This window comes from Lepidochelys kempii, chromosome 1 (genome assembly GCF_965140265.1).
Source record: "Lepidochelys kempii isolate rLepKem1 chromosome 1, rLepKem1.hap2, whole genome shotgun sequence".
Lineage (NCBI taxonomy): Eukaryota > Metazoa > Chordata > Testudines > Cheloniidae > Lepidochelys > Lepidochelys kempii.
In genome coordinates, this window is record NC_133256.1 from 312076646 (window position 1) to 312089941 (window position 13296).

Below are 13296 nucleotides of genomic sequence, written 5' to 3' on the forward strand. Positions count from 1 at the left end.
CACTGATCCCTGGCAGGTCTATGAATGCGTGTATCGTCACTCTGTTGCTATTGCCAAATATGGAAAGCAACATCAACACAATCACCCACTCCCATTGTCTCTGCATCCCAGTCCAACCAGTCCCACTTCCATGAAATTAGCTGAGAGAATTCAAGATCATCCCCACCTCATAACCCCAAGAACTTGTTCTCATAATGGTACAAACCCTTTCATCCATCCTCTCAAATTTCAAGACTCATTCTCAAAAAGACAGACTGCACTCAAGTTTATGACACCTCCTGGCTACTCACATTTCTGATCTCATCACCACCTATAACCAGCGTCCCTGCCAGAGTTTAGACCCATAGGTATCTCACCAAGGGAGTCTTACCTTAATGATTTCTTATCCTGCTGGCCTCTCAACCCAACAGGGAGAGGCGGGGGGGAGGAACAAAAAAAAAAAAAACAAAAAAAAAACCCACATATACAGCATACTACTTTTCCTCCATCTAAATCCCTCAACATAAATGATCCACTATTAATACCTTTTTTAAAAAGTAACTGCCTAGCTAATTCTAGAAGTTAATTATTTGATTAGGTTTAAACTTATAAAATGAGTTAGGTGAATTGGAAAAATATTTACGAAGTAATCTCCTGAATAGTACAAATAGTTCTGAGAATACTGATACTTTTAAGTCACTTGGAATCAGAACAAGATACCAGGAAAGGCAAGGAGAAAAATTGAGATATCTATGGTATAGAAGAGAGAAACTGTACTGGAAGTAGGCTCTGGGATAATAGATCCTGTTATATAAGCAAAAGAAATATGTAAAAAAAAAAGTCTATGCCTTTGGATAATTTAAAATCTATTATATTTCAAGGTCCTTTTGTTAAGGTCCAGTTATAAAATGGCACTTAACACAGAGTTTCCAGTATTAAAGTGCATGTTAAAAAAGCAACACAAGATCTATAAAATCTTTACGAAGACTTCAATTTTTTTTTCCTAAGGCAGACATGAAGTACATAGCACAGTAAAGCACAGCAGAAGCCCTGAAATAATACAATGTTTAGAGCACGAGTGAGAAGCAGTGATGGGGCTGTACATTAAAAAGGAGCTGTCTACCTCAAATGAGAGAGTAAACTATTATTGGTTTGTTTCAAAACACTAATTGGAAAAAAAAAGACTGCACTGTAACGAACATAAAAGGTTCCAGGAGGAACTGGTTATCCTGGAACACAACAGTTAATATCTGAAAGACTTGGGGCCCAGTCCTGCACTCCTTCCTCTGATAAATCCCCCCTCTGAATTCAATATGCATTTTGCAATGGTAAAAATAGGTTGTTGGTTTTTTGATTTTTTTTTTTAAACACCACTAGTTTAAAATATTGACCATTTATATAAAGATTATCTAGTGTTCTACAATTTGAAGTTAGAAAAATGTGATGCCACTCCACACTTTAAACTGGAAGCTTCATTAAGTCTAACACTGCTACTTCTGAAGACTTCTGTCTGCACTTTGTGATGGTTTTCTTTCACTTCAGAATAAATTTGAGTCCCACAGGGGCCCTGAATTAATATTTAGATGGCCACAAAGCCTCACTACAACGCACTGGCTCTAACATGTGGGGAATTTGCACGCAGAATGATTAGAAGATACTAAAGTTTTGCTATGGGATCTATAAAATCCAACCAGAACCAAAACAGGCAAATTTAGATTTGTGTTCATAGGTTATTTCAATCAAGACCAGGCAAAATCCAAAATGAGATATACTGTACCTAGGACTAGACCTGTACAAGGCAACAGCCTCAGCCATAACTCACATCTAGACCCGGCAATGACTATCTCAAGACACCACAGACAGCGATAAATATCCACAATGGCTATTGATCATATTCAAGGCAGCATTATTAAAAGCACTGGGTTGCTATTTCACATTGAGAAGGAAAAAAATACCTAGACAAACAAGACAAATTTTGTGACCTTCCATCTCTCCCAAAATCTTTAGTGGCAATATAAACTCAAGATTCAGTAAGTGCAACAAATCTTTTATACATCTAGACAAACTTGTTTATTTTCTTTGTTTGAAATAAAGGAGGTAAAAAAAACCTCTATGTAATCAGAAGGAAAAGGAGACTTGAGCTTCAGAAAGAGCCAAACAATAGACCTCACCCCACCACAAGATAAAAAGGAACCAATTGTTGAGGCAGTTGCTGGCTATTAAACCTCATCTGTAAGTAGAAACACCACCAAGTAGAGAGCAATTCAGTAAATCACCTATGAGCTAGGGCCATTTTGACCTACCATATATATGGACCAAGGGTGGAAATCTGTTACGTGTGGCTTACCTTTAGAAAAGATGTAATTCCACTTTCAAGTATCTCAGCAGCAGACTTTAAATTTAGCCAAGATGGAGTCAGTAGAAATACTAGAGTTAGCTGAGTAACCCCCACCTACCTACCATCACTCCTGCATTTTATTTTCCTAATCTCAACACAGAGAGATCTAAGAATAGGTGCTAGGGAGCTGGACACGTAAGGGCAACCAACTTTTTAATTTATTAAAATCATAAGCAAACAGTAGGGGTTCTCTGTGCACATTCTAACCAAATGAAAATGGGTAACTGTTACAAAATACCCACATGCATCCGAAGTGAGTATTCACCCATGAAAGCTTATGCTCCAATACGTCCGTTAGTCTATAAGGTGCCACAGGACTCTCTGCCTCTTCTACAGATCCAGACTAACACGGCTACCCCTCTGATAACGGTTACAAAAGCCTCTGTCATTCTTTAATATAAAAATAAGGATCTTAAAAAAAATTATATTCAGCTTCCTGAGCACCAGTATTTGAGTCACAACACTATTAACAAGGACTATAACATTAAATTTTGCTTAACTAAAATCAAGACAAGGATAGTTTTCTGTCACTTGTAAAAACTAAGATTAGACAATGATTTCTTAATTACATAATGGAGATCATTATAAGTGTAGAAGAAAAGGGTTCACTCCAACTGCTAAGTTTCTCATAAGGCAAAAAGTATTTTTAATTCCAGTGGAATAATACAACAAACCAGACCCAATGATAGAGAAATAAAGTTTATAGAAATGCAGATGTTGAAGTGTAGCTGCTGGTAGTAACTGAATTTGTTTGACTGAAGAAAAGCATTCCAGTTTCACTAGAATACACCTTTTGTCTAAGCACACTTTGTTAAAGTAACTTCCAGTCTGATTTATTTCCAAATACAGTACATTTATCCAAACAAGAGCATGTACATTCAATATAGAACATTTCCAGCAACAGTTACAGTCCAGTTCCCATTCACAGTGTATTTTTTTTTAGTGCAAAGCACTAAAAAGGCCAAACATTTTTTATCCATAAAAGCATTTTTTTTTAAATTCATGACCTTGTGATCAACATTTTTAGATTTTTTTTAATACAAAAAGTATATATGACAAGGCACCTCCCTAAGCAAGAGAGTGAACCTATATAAAAACATGGTATTTCTTCTGATGTACAGTACCTTTCAAATTGTGGCAATTTGACACAAATCACTAAACAAAGTATCTTCTAAAAAGTAAAAAAACATTGAGGCACAGAAGCCTGCCAAGATTTTCATAATGGTAGGTGTGCTACTGTTTTGCTAAAATCTTGATTATAAAATAAAATAGACAAAAGGATCAGTAAGCATTTTGCAAATCCTACAATAAAGTCAAGTGCTACCTAAAGTGGTCATTTAAGATCTTGCGAGAAAAAAATATTCTGAGTTTCTCTCACACTATCTTCCCTTTTATTAATATTTAAAGAAATAAAACTAGCATTATAAGAAGTGGTTGTGCATGGATTGTCTGTGTCTATAAAACATCAGAAAATATTCACTACCTTCATATTAACATTAGTGTGTTTTTTTAAAACAATAACTGAAAAATTAACTGCAACTATCATTAAAGTGCTTGTGTATAAAATTTAAACACAAAATTAAAGAATATGGAATAGGGAATGTGGGTGTTTCTGTAAACTTCCTAAATGTTTACAAATGAAATGCTGTCCTGTGAACCATGCATGGAAAAATAAAGTATTGGCAATATCTCTGCAGCAACTTTAGTACAGTGAAATTCAGTACACCCCAAAGTTGGGAAATTAGTCAAACTGAACAAACTGAAGTTATGACAATTTCTAAAAATTAGAACAATTCAGCCAATATACACTAATATGGTGTTTGCTCTTATACATTCATTTGTAATAAATTTAAAACAGTACATAACAAAGCAAAGGTTTGCCAGCCAAGTAGAATACCACATAAGTCACAGAATTGGTTCATCAGCATTAGCAGTACTAAGGCCAGTATCTGTGGTGACCTCTCAAGTTGATTTCCTAAATGAAAGTAAGTTTTCTTCTCCAAAATGCTTTTTGTAAAGAGTTTTTTTATTTTTGAAGCACAAAAAGTTCACTTTCTATTGATAACTTTGCTGAACTGCATAGAGACAAGGGTAGTTAACTAGTCTATAGATGCATGTTGTGCATTGCAAGTCAACAGTTACCTGACAGTGTTGGAATGAGGCACTGTCATATAACAAGCCATGAGAATAGGTATTAATTTAGTAAGCAAACAATAGTTTATGAAAAAGTATTTCCTCATTTTTCTTATGGTATCATTTTCAAGATATTAGTGGTTCTAACACCAAATTAAAGTCTTTCCACTCAAATGAACTCCAAACTTTCCGTACATCACTTGAAGTTATCTGAGGAGAAATGGGAATAAATTAATATTTTGAGTTTACCAATACAACTTGTTTTCTAGTTATACAACAGTGAAATCATTTTTAAACACAAGGTGGTACCTAAAATTTACCACAAACAAAAAATTTAAAAACGCTCTCTTCCTCAGACAAGATTACTGTAATTTTAAGAGAACCCAGCTCATTATTAAGTTGCATTTTCTTTAGCAGAAAGTGGTTACTAAACCACTGAAAACCCACCTACGTATGCCTGACTGGTAATCCACTGCAGAAGGTGAACCAAGACAGAGTTGCCTTCGGGAAGAGAGCACTTCTGAGTTGAGGTCAATAGCAGGTACAGCACAAGGCACATGTATTTAGCCTTATTTTCACTTAACAGGTATTTGTTATAAGGAGAGAGTTCCAAAGTAATAATTTAAAGACTACTCCTCTCCACACCCCCGCCCGGCATGCCTGTTTTTATTACAAATCTCTGCAATATCCAAAAAGCCTTCAGGTAAAAACTATAATGATTCTGAAATCTAAAATGGCCATCTATAGGTTATTTCCATTTAACTAAGATACAATATTTTATTAGAAGACTACCTCTGTGTCACCATTTTTTCTTTGAAGCAGGACTTCAGAAAAACAAGTCAAGTCATCACGATAAAAAAAAACCATCCAAATTTAAGGCCCTATCCTGGAAACTCTTACTCATGCAAAGAGATGTTTTTAGGATTATACCAAGATGTTGGGAAGGTGAAGGAAACTTAATAGAGTAAGTTAAAAGAAAAATAATACAGTTTACTGCTGGCTGATCATTCCAAGTTAGATGTAGAGATTTATTTACTCTGCTGTAATTTACTTTTACATCAGCTATAAATGTCCCATAATATTTTTGTAACTATCCTACAAATGTGTACATTAGCAGGACAAACCATGTGAACAAGTACCAAACAAGTGCAAAACTAATTGTAAAATGTCTACTGTAAACATAAGCCAATATAAATTGATTTTTATAATATTAAAACAGTTTAGAAGAACTGTACAGCCTAACTGTATTAGGTTGCAACTTCCTGAAGAAAAAAATTTAGAAATTGACTTGTCTCCAAGCCACTGAAAACATTTTACTGAAGAGGCAAATGAGATAGCCACATTACTTTTGTATCTCCCACACCATCAAGTCTATTGAAAAGTATCTGTTCAGGCAACAAAATAATAAAATTGGGGGGGGGGCGTGTTTTTGTTTTGTTTGTTTTTAAATAAAGGCAAAACACTAGCTGTTTCTCACCAGACAAGAGCTTTTGATCTTGTACTTCTGCCTTTGGTTTTGTTTTCTTCTGGTGAATGAGATGCATTTGCCTTGTGAGTTTTCTTATGATGTTCTAGAAAGGTCTTTTTGGCAAATGCCTTTCCACATTTATTGCATCTGTGAAGAGAAAAGTTTTTTGTGACTTTTACTTCTATGCCAACATCAGCTCCTTCAAACTTTTTACTCGGTGAGTTACAGGTGACATCCTGTTTTGAACCAATCTGTCTTGCTTCATCCCTCTGAGGGCCTCTTTTTGCCACCTTATTTAGAACAAAATCAATAGGCTTTTTTATTGCTCTGATTTCTAAACTTGCAGTTATTTTACCAAGGTAACGTGATGACTTTTTATGAACTACAGTTATATGCCTTATCACATCACGTTTGCGACGTGTTTCGTAAGTGCAGAGAGGACACCTGTAGAATTTAACATAAATGTTATTTCCATCTGTGTGCAACTCAATGTGTTTTGTCAAGTTCTGTTTAGAAGTAAATTGACGTTTACACAGTTTACAGTAAAGCTGCTTGAAGTCAAAGCCAGCTGAAAGTTTTGGCTTCCTTGTTTTTTGCTGGCCACCTGCAGCAGATGGATTGGTTGATTTAGGGGTTTCAAGGTCTCGTTTAACTTTATTTTTCTGTGCTGCCGGTGTGTTCTTTTTCTCATTTGAATGACTTGTTCCCTTTAATTCATTCTGTGGAGAAAGGGTTATGGAAGGGGTTGAAGATTCTACAGAATCTGCTGGTTCAACTTTTACTTTTATTTCCGTGCCGTTGGCAGTATTATTGGGTCCTTTCTCTCTTTTAGAGTTCTTTCCAGAAAGCGTTATCTTGTGAACAATTTGCATGTGCCTTTTAAGCATTATTTGTGAACTATATTTTCTCTTGCACAGAAGGCATTTGCATGCAGTTAAATTGTATTCAGCCTTTGACGAAGACTTTTGTTTTCGGGTCTTAAAAGATTTTTTAGCAGAAACTGTATCCAAGAACAAAGGTTGCCCAGGCTTTGTAGCTATATCAGGAGTAATGGAATCCCTCCTTAACCCCCTATGAACTTCATCAAAATGCCTCCTTACATTGGCTTTTGTAGCAAATGATTTATAACATACAGGACAACTTCTACCTAATGTTACAAGCACATTCTTATTTCGTCCTTTTGTGGAGCGCTGATTTGGTTTCTTTTTCGTTTCTATGTACTTCTTTAGTTCTTCCATCTTTTTTTTGTGTACTTTTCTAATGTGCCGACGTACACTTCGTCTGGAATGAAATTCTTTTCTACACAGACAACAAATCAACTGGTGGCCAAAATCAGAATTATCAGAAGAGTCCAATTCAGGATTTAATGCTGGAGGTTGTTCGTCAGGAGCAGGCATTACATTTATTACAGCATCAGCAGGTGGCGACTCTAAAGTTTCTGTATCGGGAGTTGAAACAGTTTTGGGCTGCTCAGTGGTAGGTTCCTGTATTTGTAATGGATCTTGATCAGGACTACTGCTAATCTCAATATTCTCTTCTGGATGGTCAGTCCTTGAAACATACTGAAACACAGCATTCTGATTTGTTTCTATAGGTTCTAGCTTAATTACATATTCTTGTTTGTCCACTCTAGGATAAATGGCTTCCAGGAGATTATTTACAGCTTGGCTTTGTTTATCATTGACATCTGGGAGGTCTGTAAAAACAAAAGGTTATTGTTTAATCATCTAGAAATCTCAAATTGTTTGAATTTTGGCCCAATCATTGAATTATGTGCCCACGAATTTTGTTTTTAACTCAAAGTTCATGTTTGTACTACCTTCCAACAATTGCTATAATTACATCCAGCCTAACTGGGGAGAAATCTTGCTTAATTTGCCAATTGAACCACCAGTTACCATTTCCAGTAGTGGATTTTCTCTGGATAATCAACAAATATTTTTATTGCATCAGGATAAATGTCCTTAGAATTATTAAGGAACTTAGTTTACCTCAGAGATTAACTCCTTCTGGTACACTTAAACTGGCAGCCCCCCAGTTTAAGATGTCCTTTGTATCTGTAAAGAATTTCTTTTCTAGGAAAACAACAAACCAACTACTGGCCAAAGTTAAAAACAACAAACCAACTACTGGCCAAAGTCAAAATTATCAAGATGCAACACCTGACCTTGTTCTTCATGAGTGTTACCTAGTGTACAATATCATTAGGGAAAACTTTTCCTGGGGCTAGAGGTAGAGTAGTCTCAATGAAGGACCTGCAACTCTGGATGTTACTTCTCCCTGCCTCCCTTCACCCCACAACTTTGTCCGTCAGATCCCAGATGTACTGACCTTTTAGGACACACTACAAGGCCTATACAACCACAAGCTTCCCATAAGGGAACAACATAAATAGGGTACGAGGATGAAAGGAGAATTTCATTTGTGGTGGGTTAGAAGTTTCATTGGCAGAAAGAACTTTTTATAAAATGGGTAGTGCCTAGAGTGCTAGATGGGTGCTTGGTAAATTGAAATAGATATACATAAAACAGCACTTTTCAAAATAACCTTAATATGATTAGCGTTCAGATCATTTAAATCTGTGTAAACAAATCAAAAATTGTTTTAATAAGCTACTTTAAATTTTACTTTAAATGTTTCAATTTTAAACAGCTATATTAATATTAAAATAACTTGCAATGGAAAGGTCAAGGCAGCATAAGGTGTTTTAAGCTCAGATGAAATTTTGTTTGTAGATATTTATGACAGACTAAAAAGGATAATTATTGATCCACCCCTCCAAGTGAAATTAGTTATATGTTCAATTTATAATGAGCCCTCAACCAATTAACAAAATACTCCTCACATGTTCCTCAAAATCCATTATCCTGAAAGTCTTACTGAATCACCAAAACTAAATTAAGAACTGGGACACATTTTCCCTGCAATTCTATTATTTTCAGGATATATTAATATCTGCATATGACAGTATATTAGAATATATTATAAACTACCTCTAAAGATGTTTTTAAAAAGAGTTGTCAATAACCTTACAGTTAACTAGAGATAAAGCTCTATTAGATCATCCAGAGAAGATGCAAGTTACAGTTCTTGATATAGGATGTGAACATTAAACCAATACAACATTTCTTGGTCTCTCTCAAATCCATTGACTAGCTAACACCTTTCCTAAAAACAATCAGTCAATCGATTGGCTAAAATGGCTGGTTATGAAGAGAGACCAGAATAAAATGGCTCTCTGAAGTAACAGCAGAGCAACTTGCCTCCATCAATTCCCGAAACCTACTAAGCTCCACCCGCAAAAAACAGATCAAAGTTGCAGAGGATGGATTCTCTAAGAAAATCCAAAAATGTAAAGATACCTCACTCAGAAGACGGTTTCTGGCAGTGTGGTGGGACACATGGCAGCCAAATCAGGCAGAAATGCCAGGGCTGAAAAAAAATCAAATTGCTTCCGAAGCAGACATTCTGGAGATGACCTCAGAGTAGAATTCCATCAGAGATGGTATCACAACCAAGCTTCTTGCAGTCAAGAAGGAAGTTACGGACTTGGAATAGTGAGCCCTATGCTAGAGACTGGCCTAAGAGAAGCAAGTGAGAGTAGGTCTACAGCGTGATTAGATACCCACACATGGCTGGCCTGTGCCAGCTGACTCAGACTAAGGGGCTGTTTAAGTGCTGAGTAGACTTCTGGGCTCAGGCTGCAGCCCAAGGCCAAAAGTCTAAGCTGCAATTAAAGAGCCCCTAAGCCCAAGCCAGCTGGTGTGGGCTAGCCACGGATGTCTAAATGCAGCGTAGACATACACAGAGGGCAGAGCTAGAGCAGAGAGTTATTCTGCTTATAGTGGATTACACAGAAAACAGAGTGAGAAGGATCATCAGAATTAAGGAACTGCCTGAAAATGCTGAAGGAGGAAACCCAATCTGGTACGTAAAAAGGTTAATTGTGGGGTCATTACAGCTGAGCTGTCTGTAAGAGGTAAAGGTGGAGAAAGCACACAGGGCACTACGCCTCCCTTCCTGCCCTTCCCCCCACAGGCCTCATAATAAATAATAAACCCAGAGACCTAATGCTGAAATGTCGCAATTATCAGCAGAAAAATTTAATTATGAAAAGAAGTCAGAGCATTCAGAGTTCAAACTCAAGGGCCATGATCTCTCTGCCCTAACTTTAAAAAAGAAAAAAAACAGCACTGGGAAAATTACAGCAGCACTTAGCAGGGCAGATATCCACTGCGAAAGGTGATTCCCACTTAGCTTTCAAAAAATCAGTATTATAAGACTTTAAACAAGGAGAAAGTACATTCAAGATGCTTGGGATAGAAATCCAAATCTCAAATGTACAAGACGACTCTCCAGAGGTATCAGAGTAACAGCCGTGTTAGGCTGTATTCGCAAAAAGAAAAGGAGTACTTGTGGCACCTGGAGCTCACGAAAGCTCATGCTCAGATAAATTGGTTAGTCTCTAAGGTGCCACAAGTCCTCCTTTTCTTTCTCCAGAGGTTGTAACTACAGATAAGCCACTGAAAAACCCTTGGCAAATAGTAAAACCCAGGAAAAGGGAATTAGGAAAAGAAAAAACATACGACTCTAGAGACCATACTGGCAATGGCAGAAGTGAAACTGAACAAAAGAACTCTGATACTAGAGGAGTAACCTAAAGACTAACCCAATTTCCTGGGAGTCACCAGGAATGACCAATTGAACAGTAATTATGTTAACATTACAAAGAAAACAGTATGAAGTATGCTTTAATTGGGATGATCAGTAATAGCTGTGTTCTGCATTTTAAAACAGACCAGGAGTGGACAAACCACGGCTTGTGAGCCATATTTGGCTCTTTTACAGTAAAAGTGCGGCTTGTGGAGTCCCCCCCACCCCCACATTTTCCACCTAATAGACTGGGAGCAAAGCTTGGGGCTTCTGCCCTGTGGCGGAGTGGTGGGGCTAGGGCAGGGATCAGCAACCTTTGGCACACAGCCCATCAGGGTAAGTCCCTAGCAGGACAGGCCGGTTTCTTTACCTTCCGCATCCGCAGGTTTGGCTGATCGCAGCTCCCACTGGCAGTGGTTTGCTGCTCCAGGCCAATGGGGGCTTCGGGAAGCGGCATGGGCCGAGGGATGTGCTGGGTGGTTTTTTCACACCCCTGAGCAACGTAAGTTGCATCAACTTAAGCAGTAGTGTAGACAAACCCAAAGGTGCAGGGATGCATATTCACCTGAAGTGGAGCCCCACAGGGACGCTCCTCGAACAACTTTCTGTTTCAAGTCCTGTCCTGTAAAGGACCCCCAGTTCCTTAAATGGATAACTGCTCTTTACACCAGCAGAAGAGCAGCTGTGCAAGTAATGGGGTTAAATCTCCCATTGAATTAAAAAATTGCTTAGTCTCCACCTGTAATTTTTGCACTGGCCATCGAGTCTTTTGCTCAGCGGATAAGAAACAAGGAATTCACTGCACGAATGAAACCTGCAGGAGCACATAATAAAATAACACTCTATGCAGATGTAATAATTTTATTTAAACCAAATATTTCCCTAAAATTAGTCTCTAACGAAGTCCAGGACTTTGGGAAAGCATCTGGATTTAAAACAAATTTGCCAGACTCTGAAAAGTCACACCTCCAGAAAACATGTAGGTACAAATGGACAACAAATGCTATAAAATATTTGTGTGGAACGTTGGTGTAGAGGGTTTCTACATCCATAGTGGCCAGGATGGTGTTTTCAGGAAGATCACCGATGGACTGTAGTTTCCTCAGGAAAAATGCTCTATCAAGCATTCTTACAACTACAATACCCACCTGCTGAAGTGAACAAACAGACTGACAGAGCCAGAAGAGTACCCAGAAGTCACCTACTACAGGACAGGCCCAACAAAGACAACAACAGAACGCCACTAGCCATCACCTTCAGCCCCCAACTAAAACCCCTCCAACACATCATCAAGGATCTACAACCTATCCTCAAGGATGATCCCTCACTCTCACAGATCTTGGAAGACAGGCCAGTCCTTGCTTACAGGCAGCCCCGCAACCTGAAGCAAATACTCACCAGCAACCACACACCACAACCACTAACCCAGGAACCTATCCTTGCAACAAAGCCCGTTGCCAACTGTGTCCACATATCTATTCAGGAGGACACCATCATAGGCCTAATCACATCAGCCACACTACCAGAGGCTCGTTCACCTGCACATCTACCAATGTAATATATGCCATCATGTGCCAGCAATGCCCCTCTGCCATGTACATTGGTCAAACTGGACAGTCTCTACGTAAAAGAATAAATGGACACAAATCCGATGTCAAGAATTAACACATTCAAAAACCAGTTGGAGAACACTTCAATCTTTCTGGTCACTCGATTACAGACCTAAAAGTGGCAATTCTTCAACAAAAAAAACTTCAAAAATAGACTCCAACGAGAGAATGCTGAACTGGAATTAATTTGCAAACTGGATACAATTAACTTAGGCTTGAATAGAGACTGGGAGTGGATGGGTCATTACACAAAGTAAAACTATTTCCCCAGGTTTATCCCATCACCCCCCTACCCCCCACTGTTCCTCAGACGTTCTTGTCAACTGCTGGAAATGGCCCACCTTGATCATCACTACAAAAGGTTCCACCCCCCAGCTCGTAATAGCTCACCTTAAGTGATCACTCTCGTTACAGTGTGTATGGTAATACCCATTGTTTCATGTTCTCTATGTATACAAATCTCCCCACTGTAGTTTCCACTGAATGCATCCGATGAAGTGAGCTATAGCTCACGAAAGCTTATGCTCAAATAAATTTGTTAGTCTCTAAGGTGCCACAAGTACTCTTTCTTTTACAGGATGTTAGAATTTATATGGAATAAGAACAGACCAAAGAGTAAGATACTTTATACAGTTACATTAAACAGGGTGGACTACCTGTCCCAAATAATCTACAGTACTATCGAGCCGGCCAGCGCAAAGCAGTAATGGACTGGGGACGCTTTAACCCAGCCAACACTGGGTCTTTATTGAACAAGAAAATTGCAGCAGTGTAGACATCGCTAGGCTCCCTGACTTAATGAAAAAACCACACCTTCCAGAAATGTATACACATTCTTTAGCAAAGGTTACTCTACAGGTTTGGACTAGAATTAGAGGTAAGAAATTATTTTCCCTTGCCAATGACACTCCTTGCAAATAATCCTGATCTTAATCCACATCGCAAATCAGAGAACTTCAAATATTGGAGAAGCCATGGAATACACACAGTTGGCCAACTACACAGTAAAGAAACTAACTTATTTAGAGATCAAAACTAACTTTAACTGGTCTGCT

General features: G+C 38.0%; 1 protein-coding gene across 5 annotated transcripts in view; it reads right to left on the reverse strand.

Annotated features, from left to right (window-relative positions):
- Nucleotides 1–2538: 2538 nt before the first annotated feature.
- Nucleotides 2539–13296, reverse strand: part of ZNF800 (zinc finger protein 800) — a 33422-nt gene continuing 22664 nt past the window's right edge. For 4 of the 5 annotated variants that reach the window (XM_073328257.1, XM_073328256.1, XM_073328259.1 and 1 more), the window contains exon 5: nt 4750–7674. In XM_073328257.1, the coding sequence (XP_073184358.1) occupies nt 5984–7674 (1691 nt within the window). In that variant the 3' untranslated portion in view covers nt 4750–5983. Of the gene's footprint in view, nt 4721–4749; nt 7675–13296 lie in introns of those variants that run through there. The other variant, XM_073328260.1, reaches the window with a different exon arrangement.